Source organism: Macrobrachium rosenbergii, chromosome 18 (genome assembly GCF_040412425.1).
Source record: "Macrobrachium rosenbergii isolate ZJJX-2024 chromosome 18, ASM4041242v1, whole genome shotgun sequence".
NCBI lineage: Eukaryota > Metazoa > Arthropoda > Malacostraca > Decapoda > Palaemonidae > Macrobrachium > Macrobrachium rosenbergii.
In genome coordinates this window covers 6,713,494-6,740,552 of record NC_089758.1, presented here as the reverse complement: position 1 = coordinate 6,740,552, position 27,059 = coordinate 6,713,494, and the positions used below count along the sequence as shown (strand labels likewise).

Here is a 27,059-nt window from a genome sequence, read left to right as displayed (position 1 = left end):
AAGTAAAGATTTTTGTTTGTTATAAACTTACAAGATCAAATGGTCTTTATAGAGTGCTTTATTACTGCACAGTCTATATGCCACAGGCTAACTACAATGCTGGCTGTCTAGGGTAACTTTGCTCCACTTAAAAAACCAGCTATTTTTGAAAAGGAAAACTGGTTTGTATGTAGATGACTACCTGTATTTGATTTTCCTTTCATTACTACTGATAACAAGAAAGTGATCCAGGACTACAAACCTCTGCCAAGGCTGAGCAATCCATCCAATCCCCAATAAAAGGCCCTTCATCCAGATTTGAATCTCTGTTCAAATCTAATAATTTGTTACCAGCTATGAGGTCCACCTTTGGTAAAATTTTTGTGAAAAACCAAACATTTTTGGTCAAATCCTGGTAACACACATGCACACTTAAAAAATGTCCTACCTTCAGAGGTAATATCATCATCATGCAATGAGGATAATGACTTATTTGTCCAATGAAGAAGATATTAGGTCTAAATGTATATAAAGTATAATTTCTTAACACAATTTTTCATACAAACACATTACTTTTACATTGGCCTTTTTGTGGGCTATACAAAAATCCCAGGAACTTCCATAAAAGAAAAAACTGCTCCATTCATCGATTTGCACATGCATAAATCACTTCCATTGTTCCACAGCACAGTAACAGCTCCAGTTTTGTTGTTCTGAGTTTGTGTTTCTGCTTTTATGGCAGTTTTTGTTAAGAATAATGGGGAAAGGTAAAAATAACACATTTACAAGATGTTTGGCTGCACAACAGTACAGTACTGTATGCTGTATATTTGTATGTAAGTACATATTTCCAGTGTCCAGCCATCAGTCATAAAATACTTAATCAATTGAAATGTGCCGAATTACATAAAAAAAACAAATGCTGAAATACAGAAAATAATATACCTGTACAGTGATATAATTTATACACAAAATAAAACCATTTAAAAATAAAAAAAATATTGTTATGCATGACACCCAGTTGTAATAGTTCCAGCATTTGTCTGCGTAACAGAGCTTGTTATCAGCAATTTCAAACAACCTGAGTTTGTGTTATTTCCCTGAATAGCACCAGAAGAGGGTGGGAGCTAAGCTGCTGGTGTGTTTATTAGAACACTGGAATAACTTGAAGGAGCCTGGCTGGGCCCTTACAAAAACTGAAAATTGTGAACTTAGTTCAAATACACATGAGGTGAGGCAGCTAGCCAATGGGGACTTAGAAAAAACATATGCACTATCCTACCAGGAGGTCTGAGTCTCCTTTCTTTTACGAAAATGTTGTGTTTTTTTAAAAGATGCACTATAAGATTGCTGTAAAAGTAATTATACACACTTAAGTCCCTCCAACTTTGATGGCATTGTACAGTATACAGTGTTGTCTACAGTAATGTGAGCATTCCATTAAGTAGAAGCATTTACTGTTCTTGTTGTGTATGTATCCTATGTGTACACCTGTACAATGCACAACTTACATAACATCTACTAAATATAATTTAAAAATATAAATCTGTATTTACAGAACTTAAGTTGTATTCTGTATTCTGCATGAGCCTTGGGCTATAAAAGCAGGCATGATGATGCAGGGGCAATTGTAAGTATCCATTTACCCATTTTGTACCCATTCCTGTCACTCCCTTTACTATATTTCTTGCTTTTGCCACCTACTAATGTAGAGGCTGACATAGATGTGATTTTATAAGGAGGTGAAGGTGAGGGCAGTGCATGACTTTAGCATGGAACGTGGCCTATTATGGTGTACTGTATTTACATAAGAAATACAGGTATTCCCCTACTTACGATGGGGTTAGGTTCCAAAAAACCCATCGTTTGTTGAAAAAATCGTAACTCGAATATGGCCTAGCCTACACTAGGATAATCAGTACCATCTATACATATATGGTAGCCTAGCCTACACTACACAGTATACTTTATACATATATGGTACTGTATAGTAATCATTAGTGTCAGCTAATTCTGCAAGTTCAATGCAGATTGACATGATAAGTCAGTATAAAGAGAAATTGAATAACAAACAAGGCCTAGCCTGCACTTTCTTATATCATGTACGGTAGCCTAGCCTACATTATATTGTACTCTATTTTCACCTAACACCGTATTACACAAACATCAAAATAACGAATGTGCATCTTTTCCCTGGATCTTTTAAAAAGTTATGCTTTACTACACTGTATCCAATCGTAAATATTCTTATATTGCTTTTGCATTATAAATTCCGATCATAGCGATCAAATGTTTTGGTTTGTGAATCGATCACGCGGTCTTTATTTCGCCGCATTTAACTCAGTTCAGAGGGCATTTCTTGCTTCTAGTTAGCGTAAATGAATCTCTAGATACTTTATTTATAAGGAACATATATATTTTTCATTATATGAAGTGTTTTTAAGTCGAAATATAACTTAAATATTTATGTCTCGTTGTGAAATTAATTTGGCCATTCTTTTCGTTAATAGATGACGTTGGCGGCTGGCCGTTTGTTTTGTGTAAAAAAAAAAATCAAGATTCCATTCGCTATTTTCTCTTGATTTCATCATCATACTATGAGCTTTTCGTATTTATCTTTTATCGGCGTGAAAACAGCAGTAATATATATGTGTTCTTTCATGCCCAGTAGTTTAGATTGAAATACTTTCCAATTTTATTTGCTGTCGAGTTTCATCCATGTTGCCAATGCACGATAATTTATAGTCATTAGCAGCTTGAACATTCTTTTCTCAGCTTCAACTACAACTTGCAGCTTGAATTTACTGTAGCAGTATATTTCCTTGCCGATATTTTCTCCAAAGCGGATAAGGGTAGTGTAAAAATATATCGGTACTTAACGTCATTTTTAACATAACTATGGTAATTGTTTAACCGTACGATGGTTGAAATACAAGCAAAACAGTTGTTATCCGATTCAGTTATTAGCAAAACAACAGAGTCTTGTTCGGTTGTTTATGGCTGTACGCATTTTTGCAAGATTATAAGGTTACTAACAATACTTTTATAATTCTCTTACTTTTTTAACTAGAAGATGGAATAAAGAGATGAGAAAAAGAAGTTGGTCTATTGTAAGTTGGTCTCTCTTGCTGCCTGATTCTACGGCAACTGTAGTGTATACTGTTGCCTGTGCCCGCTCGAAATTTAACAATATTATCTAAATATTGTCGTACCGGTATTAATTGCTAACTCCATCGTAAACTCGAATTATCGTAAGACGAATTATCATCACTCGTGCACTATCTGTATTTACAAACGCACAAAAATTGCAAACGAACATTGACCTATTTTAACTTCCAACACAACGAGAGCAAGTGAGGTCAGCTCATTGAATTAATGTACCTATTCCAGTCTCTCGGGCCAACGTATCGTACACCATACGCTGCCTGATTGTACGTTGTTGCCTGCGCCAGTCACCCGCGAAATTTAAGAATACGTATTTTCAAAATATTGTCGTATCAATATTAATTGCTAACCCCATCGTAAAAGCGAATTATATTAAGTCGAATTATCGTAACTCGAGCACTACCTGTACAGACTGATATATGCAGGTTCCAATTACAATTGGCCAGGATAAAATTAACCCAACTGCAAATGCAGGGACAAGTGTAATACTATATAATTTCAAGTACTTTTAAATGTTTCATCATAAAATCATTGGCACGAACCACACTCCGAAAAGACATACAAGACTTGTACTTACAAGAGACGGGGAACCTGGATCAGCCATCTGACCTTTTCTGAATGTACATTGTGCTCTACTGCCCATCGTGCCAGCTTATCCCATTCATCCTGAGATTTTCCATATATGGAAAGTCTCAATTCAGCATTCTGGTATTTGCTCTCCTCTAAATCTGCCATGACTTCCTGCATGATCAAAAATGTCTATTAGTTCAAAACACACAAACCTAAGTATCACAGCATACATGCTGCTCCATAGCAGAAATATAAGGTAAATCTGAAATACCATGGAATGTGGATACAGTAAGTCCCCATAATTGCAGGGGTTGGGGACCATAACCACCCTCTAAAAGCGCTTACAACTGGCTATTTTAATAGTTCAAACATCAAAGACCCCCCTCTAAAAATGCTTATAACTGCCTATTTTAATAGTTCAAACACCAAATATACCTTAAAAATATCATCCTAAAACAGGCAGTCCCCAGTTAATAGCGGGGGTTCCGTTACCGGCCAAGCACCGATAACCGAAAATCGTTGATAACCGGATCATCACAGTAATTATGGTAATAAATGGCATTTATAGTGCCGTAAGTGCCAATAAACCACTTATCGACACCAATAAATTGCTTATCGGTGCCAAAAATCGCTTACTTACTGACGCCAATAAACTGCCTACCTACACCAATAAACCACCTACAGGCGCCGAAAATCGCTTACCGGTGCCAAAAACCTGGTTAACAACACTGTTAGACAAGTGCCATAAAACTGAATGTCGTTAACCGATGCCGCCGATAAGTGGGGACTGCCTGTAATATAATTTCGAAGTCATCTTACAACATTACCCTTAAAAATATATCGCTTACAGCTACCTGTGAAAACTACATAATTTGGTTTCCCCTATATAGAGGCAGAGCCATTTTCTCTCATACAGTATTGAGGCTGCCCCATTTTCTTTTTTCAGATACAGGAAACATTGGGAATTAACAAGTAGAGTTAAATACTGTACTTAAATATTTAAATATGCAATGAAAAAAATACGAAATTATAAACGCAATCAACAGTGATAAAATACTCTAATTTTCAAATTATCAATATTAATGTAAGGACAGGAAAATAACAATAAAACGTTATTTCACTTACAGAATCCATTTATACTTAATTATTATATTGATCTGTTATCATAATATGTATAAAAAAAAACAATCATCCCGACATTTGTAATATTTACTTCTCAGAATCAGCTGACTGAGCATATTACCAAAATAATTAGGAAAATAATTTTTTAGTTACTAAAAGGACCAAATATATTAATGGAATCATTTTTAATTTTGTACATAAAAGTTTATGATAAAGTTATTCATATTTCATTAAGAGAGAGAGAGAGAGAACTGAGGCATTTACAACTGAGCATATTACCAAAATAATTAGGAAAATAATTTTTTAGTTACTAAAAGGACCAAATATATTAATGGAATCATTTTTAATTTTGTACATAAAAGTTTATGATAAAGTTATTCATATTTCATTAAGAGAGAGAGAGAGAGAATTGAGGCATTTACAATTGAAGTCTCGGCACAGTAGCTGGGGATGAGACTTGATAGACACAGTTAAACTAGCTGGGGAGGAGACTATAACCTTGTGTTGCCTACATATGAAATTTGGATTTTAAATATTTTTACGGTGATTAGAGATGAAACATCAGCAGGATAAAATATCTTGTATACTGTTATAATATGCGTGATAATCATAGTCAACTAAACTTGTAATGAAGTATACAGTAAATCGGAGAAAAAAAATATGGCAACATGTACCTATGTACATGTGTTTACATCAGTAAAAACAATTACAAATGTCCGGACGATCTTTTTTTATGCATATTATGATGATAATAAATCAATATAATAATACAGTATAATATAATAATACAGTATAATAATACTTTGGTAAACTGTTTTGTGATTTTGCAGGATTTTGATTTAGCATTTTATTGATATTTTGCTGTCTTTACATTTATATAAATATTTGAAAATTTGTATAATACAGTATAATAATACTTTGGTAAGCTGTTTTGTGATTTTGCAGGATTTTGATTTAGCATTTTATTGATATTTTGCTGTCTTTACATTTATATAAATATTTGAAAATTTGTATAACACTATATTAATATTAATATTTGAAAATTTATATAACATTTTTCATCATAAAAAATTTATTTAGTCATGAAAATAAAATGAAATACAGTAATTAGTGAATATTCCTTTACGAAAAATTTCGTGAATTAGTGAATTTTCCGCTATATATTTGGAGATAAGTTCCACATACAACCCACAATTAACTGAAGGCACGACTGCTGATCCACGATCTAGCGGGGAGCCATTGTATAGTATATGACAAAAGAGGAAAGGTCTATTCAAATCACCCTCTTGCAAAAAGAAATGCTTTTAAAGCATTTTTTAGAAACTAGAATACCTAGCAGTAAGCAATAAACATTTTAACAATGACAAAGTAACCTTTAACTATAAAACTTTAGGCTTAATTGACAGACATTTAAGTGATTATAACAGTGTGAACCATTTAACATGCAGAATGCTTTCTAAACTTCACTAACTGAATGAAAACAAGGAATCGAGGCAAAAGGATGGCTATTATAATTATGTCATGCTGAAGTTTACAAAGAACCTTCAGTCACGTTTTGAGACACTTACAGGGCTCATCCAAAGGATGTATTCCAAAATGAAAGGAGGAAATTGGAGAAAGGTAATGCTATGTAGTTGGAAAGACACATGAGAAAAGGTCAAAGGTAACCTGATGAGGCAAAAGGCAGGTCTGATACCTTGACAATTACTCTATGATACCAAGTACATCAAGAAATCAATGTTTTTGATCAGTAAGATCATGTCTTTTGGTAACTTTGCTTAAACAGAGCATAAACTTTGATGAAAAAAAGACAAACAACTAGAAGAGTGGGAAAAGTTCCTTCCAATAATGATATACAGAGGAAAAGAGGATGCAATATGGGAAGAATTGTTATGATAGAAATATATTTAAAAATCTGATAGCTCTAAACAACAACAAAGAACTGAATTAAGGTCAGGTCCTCATATATTTTGTTACTAAAGAGAAAAATTAGAAAGTTACTGAGAAAAATGTAAGATTGTCAAGTTTAATGGACAGCATAATACATTGTTCATATAGTTTGCCTTTTTTTAGTCTACTCAACTGCGTTACCCTGAGTACCTTTATCATAAAAATTAATATACTGCATTATGGAAAGTCTATTTTCATCCATTTTTCTTCAAATCTTGAACAAGACCCTGGAAATATTATAATATGATAGGTATATGTATGCAACTCAAGTGGAAGTTAAAACACCTAACAATAAAAAAAGATACACAAAGGAGTGAAATTCAACATAAAATTTACAAAATAAAAAGAAATTAATGTGAAAGTAGAAACTTACCCTAATTATATGTGCAAAGTATTTTCCATTGAGGTAGTTATCAGTTTTTAGGAACACCTCTCGTAGCCGAGATTCTCCAACGGGGTTGTACTTGGCATTGAATTTATCAAAACTGAAAGATGAATTTTGGACATGTATTTAGTTTGAAAAAGAAACTGATGACCGCACTTCAAAATATAAATCCATTTTTTCATATAAATCCATTTATTACATATTGCCTTATTTCCATGGACAAGAAATACCAGTCACACCCTGTCCCTTTTGAGAACGAGAAGCCTACACTGAACATTCTCAGCTCTGCAAACAATGCTTACTTTCTATATACCAAAAGATCAACAGTCAGAATGTGGGAAAGGGAGGAGGGGGGCATTTGTAAGAATAACCTGTTTTGTGTAATGAAAACATGGTTTTTTTCATCAAACCATCATTAATTAAATATTTTCTTAAGAGCTATTCAGCAGGGAGGAAGCTGCAGCTTCAACCTCGTAGTTCAGTCCTTTTAAGGCACAATTATTTGAGGATTTAAAGATGAAACTATCACAATCCAATCCCAAGGAGTTTCACCTGTGAATACTAAGAGTATTCAAAATAATGGGAGACCAGATGCCCTATCATGACTTGCCACTGTTTCGCTGGTAACTGAGGCAAGTTGAGGAATAGTTCTGAGATCCTCAGAAAGTTGGCAATTCTCTCTTTTGATGGATGCAGCCTCCCCACTACTGTGTCGATCCTCATCCCCAGGTGCCTGATGGTCTGCTTTGGGAAGAAGTCAGACTTCAGGAGATTCCTGATCATTTCCAGGTCCTTGCAAAGGGACATGACCTGGTCCCTGTGATGTTCTGCCTTGGTGACTGAGGATGCTAGGATCAGCCAATCATCCAGGTACCTTCAGAGGCTTATCCCGTTCATACGAGCCCACACCAACACCAGTTGGGAGACACAAATGAAGGCTTAGGGGTCTTCACTAGTCCAAAAAAGAGCCCTGAATTAGCAGATAGTTGCTTGGGAGACAAACCTCACATGTCCTGCTGCTCAGAATGAATGACTCCGCCCTTCAATCATAGGGGCAGGAAGCAAAGCAGGACGAGTCTCTGTACTTCCTGTCTTGGGATACACTTCGTCCCCTGTCAGACCTGCTCCGAGACTGGGATGGGGGTCTTCTACCACTGGAACGTCTAGTAGAGCCGCTGCTATGCCACTGATGAAACTCTAAGTGTATTGGGGAAGGGTGACTCTGCCCTCAGAGTCAGTGTTGCTCCTCTCTCAAATCCTACAACAGAAGGGAGCCCTAGCTAACCTCTTGATGTCCGGAACCTCCTGACTCAACCTCCAAGTTGTTGGGGGTTTTCCCTCCCTCTTCCAAGTCCCAAGTTGGAGAGAGGCGAGGGGAAACCTCTCATCACCCAGTTCCAAAACGAGGAGAAGCTGGAACTTCCCATGTTCAGAACACCATTGTCTCCACTCTGGCTGTGTACCTGTGGGAAGAAACATGGGGGGGCCCCTACTGAAGACCCCCCATTGATCCCAGGTGGGTCAATTATGTAAACTTGCAAGTGATTAAACTTGCAGACCTAAAAAGACGAATAGTACTAGTCAACCACAGGAAAACGGCATGGATGCTCAAATACATTCCTGTTGAATTTCCTCTAAAGGTGTTTCATTAACTGATGAGTTTGAAGCTTGTAGGCACAAAAATTATTTACACCCATCTAAGAAAAATCTAGCTGGGTTTCCTCAAAGTATTCCTTAATTGACAAGGGGTGATATCTCTTACACAAGGGTATCTATACAGTACATGTATGTAAAAACAGCCTAATTTCCCAATGGCACCTCATTAACAAGTGGGTTCCATATCCCTTACACAAAGGTATTCACATCATTAAGGAAAATTCTAATCAAACCTCCTTAGAAATGGCTCATTAAGTGATGGTGTCTTCATAAAAGGATTTATACATGTCAAGGAAAAATTCTTGTCAAATTTCCTTAACCTCTGTGGCATATAAAACTATGAAATTTCCACTACCATTCACTACCAAAAAATACTCCAACAGCAGACATTGCCATATTAAACATCATGGTTTCTTCATGAAAAGTATTTTCATGTTAAGTTTAAGAAAAATCTGAGTCATGTGTGGTCCAACCAGCTGAAACAGTATTGCAAGATTTTTTATTTGTAATATGAAACAGAAGCAATTTTCTAGAGAGAGAGAGAGAGAGAGAGAGAGAGAGAGAGAGAGAGAGAGAGAGAGAGAGAGAGAGAGAGAGAGAATATACATTCAGTAATTTCCAAACAAAACTGATTGAAAAAATCATGAGTTATATTAATGAAGTTAAAATATGAAATCATAAGCTATAAAGAGAGAATACTACAAAATTTATAACAAAAAATATCATACCGGTGAAATGTGTGCCTATCAGCATGAACATCAAGCATATCAACAGAAAGGTCATATGCAGTGAGATTTAAGGATGCAAAAACTTGGGCCAAAGTCATCATTTCACCCTTGACACAACAAACTATTTCATCTGGATGAGTCTTCATAGCCTTCTTGATAAACCGCAGTAAATGTTTTTGGTTCATGCAGGAAGCTGCATGAATGTGCGTATCAACCTGAAACAAAAAAAAAATACAGTTCAAATCCCCAATATATGCATGGTTTGCTTAATATAAAAAAAAAATTCTAAAAGGCAATAAAGAATTTAAACTACAATTATCCTGCAAGCAAATGCATAAACTACAAACTAAAGCAATTAGTTACAAAAGTCAGCCCTTTTCCACTTTGGTGCACACAATGACTGATAAAGAAAGGTGCTTCTTTACTTAGTAGTTACTATCCAGTAACAGGGATTGCCTCTTGGACTGTGGGTTTCATAAGATGCAGATGCCGCTATTTGTGCAACTGACCTTTGATAATCCTGAAAATTTACCTCTTTAACAATGTTTCTTCATTCCAGTCTGTGGTTCCTGTGTTTTACAGTACATATAATTTTACTCTGTCATCTTTTGCTATCATTTTGTTGAAGGTTTTATAGGTTAAGTTTTGATGCTGACTGGCTTGAGTTGTTTTCTTGTTTTTCCTTATGCTTACCGCATAATAGCTATATGTATGACAAAAAGATTTTGCCTTTTTATTAGAATTGATATACTGTATTTGTCAGCATCAAGATGCACCAACATTTACAATGCACACCAATTTCGGGGGCCACGCTCTAAGAAAAACTTTTCCTTATCGTCACAGACCTCTGCATTCAGGGGCCACAATCTAGAAGAAAACTTTTTTTCTTATCTTCACAGACCCTTTCATTAGGTTTTATTTTCAGGATTCTTACCTGCTAATATAAAAAAAATTACTGCAATGGAAGAGGCAGTAAAACTTACATACTGTAGTTTGGTGAGATAGGAGATTGTCCCCTATCAAAAATGAGTTTTTCTGAATCACAGCAAATCAATCTCTCTCTCTCTCTCTACTCTCTCTCTCTCTCTCTCTCTCAAAAGACCGATACTGTAAAGTAATTCCCCGCTTACCGATCAATTAACAGCATTTCAGCACCGATAACCAGTCAATGGCGCCATTAAGCGGTTTACTGGCACTATTGTCACCGATTTCCGGTTATCAGTGATTTTAGGTTAGCGGCACTTGGCCAGGAACAGAACCCCTGCCGTTAACCAGGGACTGCCTGTATACTGTGCAGATTTTTTTCAGAAAAATTCGTTTCTGCAGTAGGGTATAAAAAAACTCACTATTATACCATCCAAAACATGTTAGGCTACTTAAAACTTGCAGTTATGACGTCTGCTAGTCTGAAATTCCTCCCTCTCTCTCCTTATCTGTTTCTTACATCAAATGTAATGTTGAGCCTAATAAAGATTTTTCACAGTGCTAATACTGTACAATAAAAGTAAAATACACAGCACTGTAGAGTAGAAAGGTGCATACACTTTAATGCAGTCTATGAATATTGCAGAAGAAAATATTGGAGACACTACAAGCAGCAGCAGCAACTAATGGAGGAAGCTGGTGACAGTTAAAGCAATTACATTCTACAACTGTTGAAACTAGTTGCTAATGACACAGGTAATATAAAGAACCCTTATGATTAGATATTTCTATGAAGAAAAGACAATTGGTACTAAATGTCATCTTACACAATAGTTACTGACAACTGTAAAGTAATAACATCTGATAAAACATTTTCACCCAGGGACCACTACTTATCGTACTGGGTTTTACTATCTATATCTTATACTGTATCTGTAAAATCTAACTTGGTGTCCAAGTAACCACTGTACAGTAGTTTGTGTTTAATTTAGAATTTGTTACTCATCACCAAAAACCAGTTCATTGCCCACAAACTCAAGTTCATCCTGTACTATTTTTTGCCATATAAGGCACCCTGAATTTTGCTGAACTTTTTCAAAAAAAAAAAAAAAAATCTATTATATGCTGGTACATACAGTGTTTAATCAATTTTTCAACTGGCACAGGTTTCATGGAAGATAACCTTAAAGCATATGTAAACATGTATGAACAAACACACACACTTAACAAAATAAACAAAAGTGAAAACTTAAGGAAAGAAATACCTTTCTGATATTATAGAAGTCACGGTGTGGAACAGCCTTTTGGGCTGCAAGCTCTCTCATTTCATTCAGAAGAACATGAAGCTGAAACTTTGATGACAAATACTGAAGTCGTCTGTAGCAGAAGGATTTGACAGGACCATTAGCAATTAAAGCACAAAGCAAATTCATATCCTGAATATATCGAGCCAAAATTGGGTAACCATATGGTCGTGGCTCATTTTGCTGAAAAGCTTCCTCACTTGAATAAACCTGAAATTCAAGTCCAATAAAACTATGAATAAATGCAGTGTTTCAGTACAGTAAAAACAGATAATTATATAACAGCATAAATATCACTGACTGGCCTGGTACATTTCCATTTCTAAGGTTATAGATATAACTTCTTGATAGTTATAAACAGTTTTTCAAGTACTATGAGAGTACTACTTTGACTATAAAAAGCACCAGTTGTTAAATAATATTAACTGTAATACTGTAACATATGACACAGTGAAATAACAGTCTGAAAACTTTCTGCATAGCACAGCAATGTCATAAAAACTTATACTAAATTACTCCTAAATGTAGGCACAATGATGTGCAGAACTTATTACAGGTTAGGTGTTTGAAAGAAAACACTTTATCACCATAATTTACCTGAAAGACTCCATTGTGCATATAGATGTGATACCCACAATTTTCTGGGACATCTGTTTTCCATGGACTAACATCCTTGAGAGGTGGGTGGATTGGATGGTCTGAAGGAAAATATAAAGCAATAGTAAAAGTGAACCTTTTCAGGAGTCTAGAGAATGTAATTTACCACCTTCAACAGGTCATCTACATAACCTTTCCCATATATCTTCTCTTCCTAAAGTCCTTAAGTACTCTTGAGTCACTTCTAATTTGAATGTGTCACCTTAGTGTTGCTGCACTGTACACTTGAACTGCTGGTCTAGTTAATACTACTTCATTAGCAAATAGAACATATCTTTGGTCATAAAACCTTTGCTACTTTTACCTAAAGAGGTAAACATCATATTTTAGTTCAATCTATCTTCAACTAATAATGAAACATGCAAATTATTTTTGCCAAACTTTTACCCAGTCATATATTTGAAATTTAACAAAATAAATTTCTTATGGCATTTTCAACAGCTGGCCAATGCACTAGAATCAAAGGAATCCATGAGAATTTGCACTAGAAATTAAATCTTTCCAGCAAAATACAAAAAATATACATAAAAAGGCACAAAATAAAGAAATGAAAAACACAGTACTGAAAACTTGCTTAAAAAAGTTCTAAAGAATGTATGTTTCACCACAAACCAAGTATAATTAGCTCACATTTGTGGCTTTCAAAAGCCCATGATATTTCCGTGTTTTGTTAAACTGACAAGAGTGGCAGTTGCCCTATGCATGGTCCTTTGGATCCTTGGGTCACCAGCACTTTTCTATCTCACTCTTCCTAAGTCTATAGTGCTGTATACAACTCTGTAAATTCCACAGATCTTAACTGATTTCAGGATTCCTTGGAAGCCTTCAAATCATTCTTTCACTTCACCTAGTCCACACATTTCATCCGTTCGCTTTCTTACTTCACCTGGACAGTCAAATTTAGTAATACACCCTTTCCAGATTGATATTTTTAACACATGCCACAGGGTTTCTGCCACCTTTGTAGATGGTAGTTAGCAAGAAATTTTTTTTTATTTTTGGTCAATTGGAATCACTTAAGGTTCCCTTCCAGTCTGGCCTACACACCTTGACAAATGGACTTCACTCAAACTGGGTTTAATTTTAAAATCTCCATGATTAATTTTGCCAAGTACAAGTCCAAGGGTTTAATGTTTTGAATAGAAACTTTCAACCCCTCTCCTTTGTAATGCTTACCATTTCAAAATTAGGCCCTTTGGCTAGACCCAATCTGTTCACAAGCTTTACCATTCCAGGACTCTAGATTCCCCTTGTCTTAGATCCTCTAAATGCACTACACAAGACATTTAATTCTCTTGAATACACTGCCTAACTGATGTCTAATGTTATTTATTAGAACTTGGATATTGTCCTTCACAATGTTCCTCAGAAGAATGAATGAATCTTGCACAGCAGCCTTTCTCCTCAAAGAGCCTTCACAATACATCTCATGTTAGGCTCTACACAGAAGTGCCACTCCTTCACTAGTCTCCAAATCTATATGCAAACATTACAATCAGCAATGAGTCATCAATGTATGTTACCACTCTCCTGACAGTTTTAACTTTGATCTTTTGAAGATACAGGCTTTGGTACAATTTTGTTAGAACACTGTCCACCAAAACACCTACTTCCTGGGAGATAAGAGGCACTATGAACTGTCCTTGCAGATACTATCTCCTAAGTGTGCAGTCACATACAACATTCTTCCTTGATGAAAAGTATAAACCAAACCAGCAGACATGCTTTCCGTATTGGTGATTCTTGAAGGTTTCACCACTGAGACCACCACCCTTGTATCTGATTGACTGGTGGCTAAAAAATAAGTCAGCCAACATCTATGTCAACTAAACAACTCTGGTACCGATTATCCACTCTTTTAGTACAGGGGTTAAGGTCTAGTTCAGTCTAAATACTTTTAGCAAGTGAGCCCAACTCACTCAGAACACCAGGGTACATTTCAACTTAATTACTACTTTGCTAAAATTACATTCAAGTGTTGAATTTTTTTTTACTTTTCTCCTGTCAATTTTGGTTTGCTTCATGTAGAAAATAATAGCCCTTTTCCTTAAAAAATAATTGTTCTATATTTTTTTTATATACAAGACTTAATAAAGTCATTTACTCCACCACTTACCCCATTTTCACTCATTTTCTTTAATAAAGTCCTTTATTCCACCACTTATCCCATTTTCACTCATTTTCTTTATCATTTAGAACTCTGATTCACATACCCTACAGTTAAGATGAGCCTGGTGACTGCAAAGTAACCTACTATGCAAATGCAAAACTCACTCTTCCATCAATTACTAAAAGCACTAAAGTGTAAAGGGTTGAAATGAATGGGGACTAGTAATGAAACAAAGGAAAATGGATTATTCTCAAGAGCTGGAAGAGGAAACTCTGCCAAGCAAACATGTTGGGGGATGAGCACTGAGCTGTTTACAGCACTGCTAACGGACAAAAAGTGAGGTTACTGGTTATGACACCTGAGAATCCACAAGGTGCATGGCCAGGGAGACCGCCTTTTGTGTGTCAGACAAACCTCTGGTAAACCTTGGAATATGAGAATTTCAATAAAATTTTTACATTTTTTTTTTTTGGTACAAACCCATCACTTTACAAATGCCTTTAGGTGTGTAAGCTCCCTTTCCAGACATCCTAAAAAGAGAAAAAGGATCCAGCTCACTGCACATCCAGGCTCCGAAATCCACTGATAGCTGAGAATGGTCACATAAAATGTTGCTGACCAGTCAACAAAGTGTATGTGGTTGGGAGAAGGTCAAATTGCCTTGTAAAGTGATGGATTTGTAACAAAACACCAGTTTTTAATACGCTGTATGTGTTTTGGCACTAAAACCCCATCACATTACAACTGCCTGAGTAAATATTTCAGCAGGAGGAGAGACTTGGAGCAAGTAACCTACTAAACAACTGGCTCTGAAGTCCAGGGACCTAACAAGGGCTAGTACCTTGTTATTCACATTAATCTGTTTGCCGAAGGACTATATCAATAGTGACCGAATGCAATTATTCTTCATCTGCAGCATAGAAACAAGTACTTCAGTTACTTCTTCATCTGACCAAGACTAGGAAGAATAGAAACAAGCTTCCTCCCATTGAGAAGGAGAGACAAACAGGCCTACAGCTACAGGAGAGCCATGTGAGAACAAGTCATCAGATTTATGAGCCAGGACCCACATTAAAAGCATTAAAGGTATTCAGGGATCTCCATAAAATAAAACTGATAGAAGAAACTTTCATGCTTATTTGTAGACATAACCCATTTCATGAACCCTAACTTTTGAACTGGAAGGTATGAGACTAGGAGTGTTATCCAATTCCACTGTACACTTGCTGGTAGATAAAAACAATATTGGTTCCTCCATTTCAAGATGCTTTAATCTCATGAAAATAAATCCTAGCATTTCTTACATGACAAAAAGAATATTTCCATTGCTACAAAGGCAAAGAATAAAAATAAGGGTGCAGGATGAGGTTGAACAGAAGATGTCTTCATTTTTGCTATGAAACCAGTCGCATACTATAGGCCAATAGTCATCCAGTTCTTTGTGTGAGAAACCTCATGACAGAGCACATAACTAACTCACTTGCCTGACTGAAGCATCCACTAAGGGTTCGTAGACTGAACTGGGTAAGCAGTTAAAGAGACAATTCTCAAGATGGGGACCTTATAGTTCTGGGCATGGCTTCCTGTTCAAAAGATTGGCACATCCAACAAAGCTCACTGGAAGAATCCAGGTTGATGCCCTAGCTCTCATATACCTCTAATGAGGCACTGCTGGAGAGCTTCCATGCATGAAGACTGATGAGGCTTCAAATCTGATGTTAAAAATGCAAGTGGGGCAAGTGGAGGAACTGCTTCCAGTGTGGAATTACTCTTAGGCAGTCAACCGGAAGCTCAAAAAGGCCCAAGAACTGAGACCAAAGTAAGGCTGAGCAATAGTTTGGAAGCTTGTGAGTAAGGCTAGTAGTAATCAAGCCTAATAAGGAAGTTCCACTGCACTTTCATTGGATGTATCCAAGGATCAGTGTGTTATGATCCATGGCTGGTTGGCACTTTGCAGGATACTTTGGCATCACCTCTGTTCTTAAGCATTGTCCAACATCATACATATCAGTTTTCAGATGTGTGTTCTTGAATGCCTGCAGGAATGGTTGTGCTACTCTTGGTTCCAGAAAATTTTTCTGCAGTCCCTCTCCTTCCTGCAACCATAGGCCTGATTTTATCAAATCCTATAGGCCCCCAACCTTCCCTTGATGAATTTGTCAAGAGCAATAAGCCTGTGACAGGAGGCTTCTCAGAGGGTAAAACAAGAAGGCAGTCTAGTAACCCTAATCTAAATAGGCTGTGAGGAACTAGTTTTCCAAGTTCAGGTGGCTCGGCAACCTCCGTGACAACTCTGCAAGCAGGAACAAGGTTTCTAAGAACTCCTATGAGAAAGCATGGAGCTTTCATAATCTCTCAATTGTGGGTTATGCCAGAATCTTGATTTATTAAGCTTCATTCCCAGATAAACTGTCTCTTTAGCTGGTGTCAGATCCAAATTGTACAAGCTGATGGTCCGGCCCAAGTATTGGTATGGGCTGCGGAGGAACTGAGGTGTTTCTGGTGATACTGAGGATGATGCCATGATAAGCCAATTTTTGGGTCACATCAAAAATCTGATGTCTCCCCTGTGACCATGAACAGCAACTAGGGCCAAAAAATGACCTTGAACTAGAAGACCTTTTCTTGCTAAAAAAAAATGGAGGAATATCCTTAAGACTTTTAGATTTGGACCTGAAAGCACCATCTTTCAATTCGTAGGATGACAAAGACACCCTTCCCAATGCTGCAACAGACTGCTGGTACCACTTTCATCCAAAAGAACCAGCAAGTTGCAATGTCTAAGAACAGCACTGATGATAGGCCTTCATCCTGCTGAGGCCTTGGGAGCAACAAACAGCAAGCTCCAATAGCCCTTGAGATAGCCTGATACCTCTTCTAAAGCACTTCTTACCCTAACTGACCTTACCTCTGTCAATACAAAAAAAAAAAAACTTCTCTGAGCTCCTCTCATATATAATCCAAATCAGTAGGTCTGACATCAATGAAGAGCTATTCTCCAGAAAGGGCAACCAATAACCTTGTTTCAAAGTTTGAACAACCTACAGATCCACTTCTATCTCCAAATGTTGACTGTAGAGTTCCTAGAGATAAGCTCCCACAGGATGAGATGAGATGATGAGTTTCAACTCATGCAATGAATATTGGGCAATTACTGTGGAGTCTCTACTTCCACTCAAATGAAAGGGCAAGTGCAGAGTTTTAAGTGTCACAGGAGGGTGTGTGCGTCAGCATCAGGCCTTCTGGCTGGGATGGCAGGAAACATATACAGTAGTTTGATTTTTTTATTAAGAAAGTGCACAAGAGCTAGTAGAAGCCTGGTGTAAGCTAGAGGAAGCTGAACTGGCAAGTGACCTTATGGCAGCTCTGGTGGTAGGGGCATCTAACTTTCTGGTAATATTCCTAACAAGCTAGGTAGGAAAGAGGTTACAGCCCATAATGTCAGCTGCCCCAGGTTCCTGAAGTCAAGAGGAAGAGACCTAACTAAACAGACTTCTCAAAATGATGCCCTTCTTTTTCAAGATGCTGTTAGCAAGGAAATAGGATGACATCCATGTTACAGCAAGTCTTGTCCATGCATGAGTAAAACCAAAATTCCTACGTCTTCTGGGACAAACAAAAAAACCCATTCCGTTTTGAACAACCCTAAAGGGCCAATGCACCAAATTCATTTATCTTAATATGATTCACTGTAGGCAAATTTGCCTATATAAACATCTCTCACCACTGCCTTTGGGGGGAAACCATTTCAGTCTCCTTTTGTTGTGGGACTGCCAAAATTCCTTAAATTCCAGGTGCTGACCTGGTCCGAGCTAATCGTTGTCCAAGGCAAGTCAGCTGGCAGGTTGAACATGTGCGCTCCGCTGTCTTGAAGTTTCAGCCATGCTGCTCGCATTAGCCATGCTGTCAGGATAATCTTAACGCCACCTAGGATGAGCAGAAACATAATCCTAGGAAGTTATAAAAAGTCTATCAAGGACACGCTAGGCCTTAGATTTGCTCAGAAGCTGATCTCGGTCAGATGTCCTGTCCCTTGCTCCATTAACCTACCTAATTCTAACACTTGGCTGGCAGTAACCACAGTATCTTTTGGCTGTGAAATGATTCACTTGCCCTCCCTCTCGCTGGCCCCCATAAGTCGAGGAACTTCATCTCCTGATTAAGGCAAAGTACCGAATTTAAGGTTTTTTCATGTCACGTCCCTACACTATTCGTCTCCAACTATTTTTCTGCTTTTCTTTTCATAGTGTGATAGACCTACAATGAGACCTGTATTGCTTTTTATATTTGTGCTGTTTAATTTGCAAAGCACTGATGTGAAGTGTAACCTAATCGTAAAATTTGAATTATTGGAATTGAGTTCAGTCTAGGCATCTTTTATGCAATTCCTCGATTCCTTCACTACAGTGTTATTTTCGGTTAAGTAACCATAAGTGTTTCGATTCTAGATTAGGAGTTAATCAGCTGTAGATCTGTGCATCACTTTGTGTGCATAATGGCCCCACTACATTTACAACCCCATTGAAGTGGGCATCACATTGTGTTTCCTCAAGCAAATCCCCAGTCATTTGCTCTTTCATCTTGTATCACGAGACCATGTTTACCTGTCCTCAAAATTACACTACCATTCTTCTGATGTGTGTTTTCTTTTGTAAATATAATTAAGTTAAACCCCAGAGTTTAGCTAATCACTCCCCTCTTGAAACAGGCCTTTAGCCATATTTTGATGTACAGGTTGACCATCACTAATCTGGCATCATTGGGACCTAGAGGGTGCCTGATTAGCCATTTTGCCAGATTAGCCATTTATTAGGCTAGAATACACGAAACACAGTAGCTAAGCACCTCATCCTAGAATTAAAATATCCCATAAATCACTACAAGTTGGTTAATAAAGAAAAGACAATTATCAAATACAGGTAGTGCTCGAGTTACGATAATTCGACTTACGATATTTCGAGTTTACGATGGGGTTAGCAATTAATACCAATACGAAAATATTTAGGAAATATTTTTAGATTTTGCGCAGGCGCAGGCAGCAAGAGAGACCAACTTACAATAGACCAACTTCTTTTCCTCCATCTCTTTATTCCATCTGCTAGTTAAAAAAGTAAAAGAGAATGATAAAAGTATTGTTAGTAACGTTATACTCTTGCGTAAATGCATACAGCCATAAACAACCGGACAGGAAACTGTTGTTCTGCTAATAATTGTATTGGATAACAACTGTTGTGCTTGTATTTCAACCATCGTACGGTAATACACAATTACTGTAGTTATGTTACAAATAACGTTAAGTACCGTACAATAAGACTGATATATTTTTTACATATACCCTTGTTCGCTTTGGAGAAAAGATCGGCAGGGAAATATACTGCTACAGTAACTTTAAGCTGCAAGTTGTAGCTGAAGCTGAGAAAACAATATTCAAGCTGCTAATGACTATAAATTATTATGCATCGGCAACATGGATGAAACTCGACCGTAAATAAAACTGGAGAGAATGTATTTTAATCAAAACTACTGGGCATGAAAGAATACAAATTACTACTGTTTTCACGCCGATAAAAGATAAATACGTAAAGCTCGTATTATGATGAAATCAAAAGAAAATAGTGAACGGAATCTTGATTTTTTTTACTAAAAAAAACATGCCCCCAAAACAGCCAGCCGCGATTCCCGCAAACGTCATATATTAACGAAAAAATAGCTAAATTAGTTTCACAACGAGACCTATTTAAGTTATATTTTGACTTGAAAACACTTTGTATAACGAAAAATATCCTTGTCCCAAATAAATAGAGTATCCATATTCATTTACGCTAACTAGAAGCAAGAAAAGCGCTTTGAACATGGTTAAATGCGGCGAAATAAACACCATGATGTCGATTCCCAAAACAAAACATTGATTGCAATTTATAACACAAAAGCAATATGAGAATATATGCAATTGGAAACAATGTAGTAAAGCATAACTTTTTAAAAGAACCATGAAAAAGATGCACATTCATTATGTTGATGTTTGTATAATACTGTTAATATGTGAATAGAGTACAGTATAATGTAGGCTAGGCTACCAGTTTGTTGATGCAGCACACTGCGCCACCAAATCAGGCGGCCGGCAAGCGAGTTAAGCGCAGTGACCGGGAAATTTGAAAATTAGTGCGAAACATTAGAAATTACTCTAGCCGAAATTTGTGCCGGATTACTGATTGTTCCGGACTACTGATTGCCGGATTAGTGATGGTCAACCTGTATATGTTTTTTAGCTGACCTCAAGGCCAGAGTCCAGATTTTTGGTTTTCCTTAAGGTAAGTTGGGTAATATCCCTAGTACACCTCATTGATCTAACAAGACCCCAACTAAAAACCATATCAATATATATTACCTTATGACTTTATAGGGGCATGATTCACTACCAAGATCTCAAAACTAAATACAGTAACTATATCATTAATTCTGTTAAAACAATGTGAAGAACTAAGCAGGTAAGAAAATTTGTGCATATAATACTCAAATTAACTGTGTAGTAATTATGGTAACAAGCCAAGAACATAGACCATAATTAACAATTAATCACCCAAAGTAAGAATAATAATAAACACTTTGAATATGCACAACAAATCCCATAGTTTTTTCTAACAAATATAAGCTTATAAAATAAAGAAGTGTGCCAAGTACAGCTAGAACTTCCCTACACTAAAGACCATTGAATCAATTTACCAACCATGATCATTTTAATTGTTAGAAATGGACTAATTTCTAACTAATTAATATCATGTAAAAAGAGCAATTGTTCATAATACACAGGAGACTCACAGTGACTTATAGAAGATACTCACTGGGATATTCAAGTACTGTACTGTACATGGCATTTAATACACTTACTCTAGCCCTTGAAAAACACAATCATTGAGCCAAAACAATCACCAGTATATGAAAATGAAATAAAAAAATACTCTGAAACAGTGAAAATCAAGGAAATGCATGAACTGGTACAGTCCTGTGGAGTAAAGGCAACATATCAGCTCAGTCCAACAGACACTTAATATGACAGTGACTTGGATGCCTGGAAATAAAATTGGCACGCTAGATTCCTTTTGTGAGTTTGTCTAAAAAAGGAACAGATGCACCTGAAGCCACTTGTAAAGTGATGGGTTTTTATGCTAATATAAATAGGCAATTAATGAATATGATTAATGGTCTATGGTGAAACACAACCAATGTGTTTTCTATAAAATTCAGTATTTTCATTCTAGAGGATTTATCTTATTACTTAAATCTTCCTTAAAAATGTACACAAGAAGATCCCAAAGTACATGTATTGTATTTCATGGTTCTAGTATAAAATCCCATGATGGTTTCATTCAATTCTGTCTTTGGCTCACCATTTATTTTCTTGAAACTAAACCATCCAGTATTATTCCTTGTTTATAATTTATTTTAAGCATAAAGTCCATTAAAATCCATCTATCTTTATACAATACTATTCAAACCATTAGTTGCTAATACATTAGTACATATTTCAACAACTGTTAGCAAGTACTTCTGAACCTGTTTTAAAATTATGCAACAAAGAAAAACAGGGAGCTTCAAAAAGTATATCAGTCACTATGATTACACTACATAAAACAAAACTTTTTAGTTAGTTTTGATTATAAGTGAAGCTGCTATAATATAACCTTTTATTGGTAATAAATCCATCCAAACTGCATTATGATAGATAAATAGCATTTTGCATAGAAAAAATGCAATATCACACAGTTTAATTATTTGGTAGTATGTTTAGTAGATTGCCAGTCAGCAATTCCAACATACACTATGCATATAAATATATAAAAATCTATAAAGATTATAGTATTTTGTTTGGTTTACTGAATAGTCTTCTAGAATGTCAGCAATGGAAGATTAATCTTGGGGCTTTATTTTTATTAAAATTTTCTACCAAGAAATTTCATCCCCCTAACCCATCCGACCACTGCCATTTTTCTTAAGCACCTGGAAGTACTAGAGAACAATCTTTAAGCAATTTCCAATTCCTTGGAAAACGTGTACAGTACTTGTCTCCAGTTTGGTTTTCAGAAACTTAGATCTGTCAAGACTATTTTCTTACTTTGCCAAAATATGCACTGTATATATACTATGCTAACATTTCAATAAGAATCACATTTTATCTCCCTTCCCAGAGACTGGCATAAAACAATGCTGGTCAGATTTCATAACTGTATTACAGTAATTTCTCTGATTTGCAACTATATTTTAGCTTCTCAATCAAAGCCTTTCTTATTACTGATGATTTGATATCTACTTACTACCCATTTCTAGTACTCTGTTCTTTCACATTCCCACTTAATCCATAATATTCGCCCGTGAGCATTCCATTATCTTTCCTTCATACTTTATTAGTCTTTTCTATTTCTCTCCCACCTGCATTATCTTATCTTAAATTTGCCTTCCAGTCTTTCAACTATATTCTGAATAGCATTTCTGAATGGGAAAAGCCAAAATCTTCAAAAGGTTAAAACTTTTTTTCTATTTCTTTTCTATTTTCCCATGCAAAGCAATTCAGTTTATTTCAGTTATATATTATGTCTGATATCTCCTCAAATTATGTATGCCTTCAAAATGCTGCAGACTTTTCTGGAGATCACATTTAATGTTGACTTGCCTCATAATTATACAGTATGAAGCCATTTGCAAAATAAAATTAATAATAAATTTGTCTTCATTAAAACCAAAATTCCATTTTAACATAGCTCTGAATGAGAGATTATTTCTGCTTGAATTCCCATCTGACAGCAGTCACTGTCTATTCCCTACTGAAAAAAGTATACCTTAGTTTTACCAGACCACTGAGCTGATTAACAGCTCTCCTAGGGCTGGCCCGAAGGATTAGACTTATTTTACATGGCTAAGAACCAATTGGTTACTTAGCAATGGGACCTACACCTTATTGTGGAATCCGAATCACATTATAGCGAGAAATGAATTTCTATCACCAGAAATAAATTCCTCTAACTCTTCATCAGCCGGTCGGTGGAATTGAACTCCGGCCCATCGAGCGACAGTCTGAAGCTCAACCGACTCAGCCAAGGGAGAGATATATTGAACAGCAGTGTATATGGAAGGAGCAGGAAGATCAGCAGGAAGGCCAGAGAGTCACACAACAGGGCTTAGACAAAGATGCTATCAGATGGGAGGTTCTAGGACAACTGATACCAGGACAACACACCCTGGAAAACTCATATTGGACAATTCATATCTGGACAACTGATATCTAGGACAGCTCATAACAGGTATAAATATTTTCACTTAAAAAAATAACCCACTTAAAAATAGATATTGATAAAGTAAATAGGCAAATGTTTAGTTTATTAGCGTAACAGTGATCATTTAATTCTCTAATTATTGACTAGCATCCTTTAAGTTTCATAGTTCATGCTATGTATTGTTCATCCAGCAAACTCCTCACAAACAGTTGTCATAGCTTTTCAATGAAATTGTTTTATTTTTATATTTTGTACTTGTCAAGTCAGTTGGTTTTGTACTTGTCAACTATTTTAAAATTTTCTTTAATCCTCACAATGCCATATTATATAAAATCTCAGCGAGGCACTAATAAGCTTGTGGATGATAACGACGTATATAATTTGCACAGACAGAAGTGCATAAATCAAGAAAAGTATGGCTATGTGAAGTAAAGATGTGCAGGGAGCGCATTCAGACAATGGCATATAATCTGCACTAAGTTTCAATTTTAGTAAATTCTTTTTATATTGACAGCCTTGAATGTTTTTAGTTTTTATTGTCCCCAAAAGAATAAGTTTTTCTTTTAGTATGTTGTTTTATTCTTACTTGATTTTTCTTTCAAAATTAAATCGTCATCATTCTATACCTGTTATGAGCTGTCCTATATATCCAGTTGTCCCAGATATCAATTGTCCAGGTATGATCTGTCCAATGTGAGTTTTCTAGGAATGAGTTGTCCTGGTATCAATTGCCCTGGCACACATATGGGAATAGACAGAGACTGCTGTGAGATTGGAATTCAAGCAGAAATAAATCCTCATTCAGAGGTACGTTAACATGGAATTTTGGATTTTACGAAGTTATTTTTTTTGCAAATAGCCTCACTATTAATCTGACATTATCATATAACCAAACCATCTTTGAGATCTCAATATATTTTCAAACCTCTGGTATCACATTTCATAGTATTATGTAGTCAAACCCCATCAGTCTCAGTTTTTCTGTTACTGCCCAAGTGTCTGTTGTCTAGAGCAATTCTGGCCTTGTATATGCATCATTTATTTTTGCTCCTGACTTCATTTACAGTAATACTGTCATTTCTTGTGGTGATTTATATATTACAGTATTGTTCCTCATTTGAGGAATACTGTATCGCAGACAGTTAGTCCATTTAGTTACCTTTCAGTCATTTTTTCATCCTTTTTTCTTTTTAACAAACCATACTTTTTCTTTACTGATTTTATCTATCAGTCTCCAAATAAAAGAAAAATTAGTCTACATTTAAGCCGTAACAGACTTGATCGTCATTATGAGTACTGTACAGGCAGTCCCCAGTTATCGGCGGGCTCAGCTATCGGCGATCTGGTTTTATGGTTCTTGTCTAGCGGGCGATTTTCAGTGACGATATGTGCTGATAATCAGGTATTGGTGCCAATACATACCTAAGAGGCGCCGATCTCTGGTTGTCGGCACCAATACCAGTTATAAGCGCCAATAAGCGCTGAAAATCACAGATTTTCACTTATTGGCAATTTTCACTTATTGTCATGCCATCAGAACAGAACCCCCACCAATAACCAGGGACTGCCTGCATTCTATTCTGACAAGTAACATAGCATAGTTGTCAGGTGGAAGCCATCTTGGGGAGAATCCAAGAGGTACAATTATTCACAATGCAGTTTTATGGATTCATGCCAAAAATTTCCAGGATTCAAAATGTCTAACTATGAGAAATTGTTAATCTTTTTATAACTGTTAGTAGACTATTGCTACAACAATTAACACAAAACTTCTCCAATAATTGTCACATGGAAGTGCCAAAATAGAGAGATTCATTTACTATCAATGACCAAACTTTCAAAGCCAAACTGCATAAATCTTTAAGAGCTAAAATTTGTCTACAGGGTACACCTGGTGGCTTGGAGTAGCAGAACTTTTTGGGTGTTCTTTGACAACAGGCTAACAAAGGGATTATGACACAAATGACCAAGAACTGAAATCTAGGATTTTTTTGTTTTTGTTATTTAAAATAAGGGAGTCACATATAGGTCACATAAAAATAAAGCAGATAAGCAGGATCCTGGCTAAATTACAATTCCCTATATATCTCAATAGAAAGTGATACAGAAAAGACCTTCTGAGAGAATACCGAGCCTCCTTACATGAATAAGTGAAGTACATTCTATGACTGTTTAATACTGTCTCAAGAAGCACAGCAATAATCTCAACTGCTGATATACTACAAAACTACAATTCCTTACAGCATAATATTGACAACCCCACTGTTTTCAAAAAATTTTGCAACTATATTATTATTTTAATGTCATAAGTAATCAGGAAGCAATGATTAGGGAGTGCTGCATAATGTGATGTACTGTATGTCATCCATAAAAAAAAACTTTGCAAATGATGTCATATCTCTCACAGCAACAGCAGAAGCAAAAAAGAAACTGAAGCATCATACACATTGCTGGGGTAGCTGATAGTGAATGTGCAAAAGACATTGATAATTGTACTCTGCTTGGTTACTTCAGCAGATAACACTATCTCAGCGTGTGCCAAGAAGATCCAGGTCAGTGTCCAAGTGTTAGGATATCTGCATGCTACAAATTTTATTACAACAATATTCTCATCTACTGCTCACCAGGCTGACTGAGGACTGAAATCAATGGAATGCAAATAAGAGTTTAATGATTAATCTGGAAAAGGTTCAAAATTCCTACATACGTCAAAATCATGTTCATTTCAAGTTGACACCTACTGTACAAAGAGTTATTTGCACATATCTCTCAGTTAATAAAACAAAGCTTTCAATCTGAGGTGGTTTTGTTGCCATGAGGATGAATACATATTCTTCTTGCAAGTAAGTGAAAAGCTAGTTTGTTCACACAACACACATGGTTTGTACTTTCCTAAAGTTTAAGAAACACGAATGTAATTAAGCAGTCAGCTGAGAGCTCAATAATTTTACAAACAATATTTTTTAAATTGGTTCTTCCAGTTAAGCATCACTGTGAGTAGGCAGTAGCCTTCATTCATTGCAACATAATTCATTTGCTGCTTAGTTATCCATGAAATAAGGATTCCCAAAACATACTGTAGGCCACAGAATACAAAATAATTATGTTATCCTAAAATAAGATATACAAATGTGGAATGTGGCACACATTAATAGGATAAATTACCAACCCCAGCTCAAGATACACAATCAGAGCAATGCATGATTCACGGCTTCCGAATATTGTTCACATCACACCCAT

At 36.1% G+C, this 27,059-nt stretch overlaps 1 protein-coding gene across 17 annotated transcripts in view; it reads right to left on the bottom strand.

Moving 5' to 3' along the window:
* AMPdeam (AMP deaminase) overlaps window positions 1–27,059 on the bottom strand; it is a 139,767-nt gene that overhangs the window by 14,556 nt on the left and 98,152 nt on the right. For all 17 annotated transcript variants that reach the window (XM_067120216.1, XM_067120218.1, XM_067120219.1 and 14 more), the window contains 5 exons: window positions 12,381–12,481; window positions 11,745–11,993; window positions 9,556–9,770; window positions 7,160–7,271; window positions 3,722–3,885 (listed from right to left, as the gene is read on the bottom strand). In XM_067120216.1, the coding sequence (XP_066976317.1) occupies window positions 3,722–3,885; window positions 7,160–7,271; window positions 9,556–9,770; window positions 11,745–11,993; window positions 12,381–12,481 (841 nt within the window). The remainder of the gene's footprint in view (window positions 1–3,721; window positions 3,886–7,159; window positions 7,272–9,555; window positions 9,771–11,744; window positions 11,994–12,380; window positions 12,482–27,059) is intronic.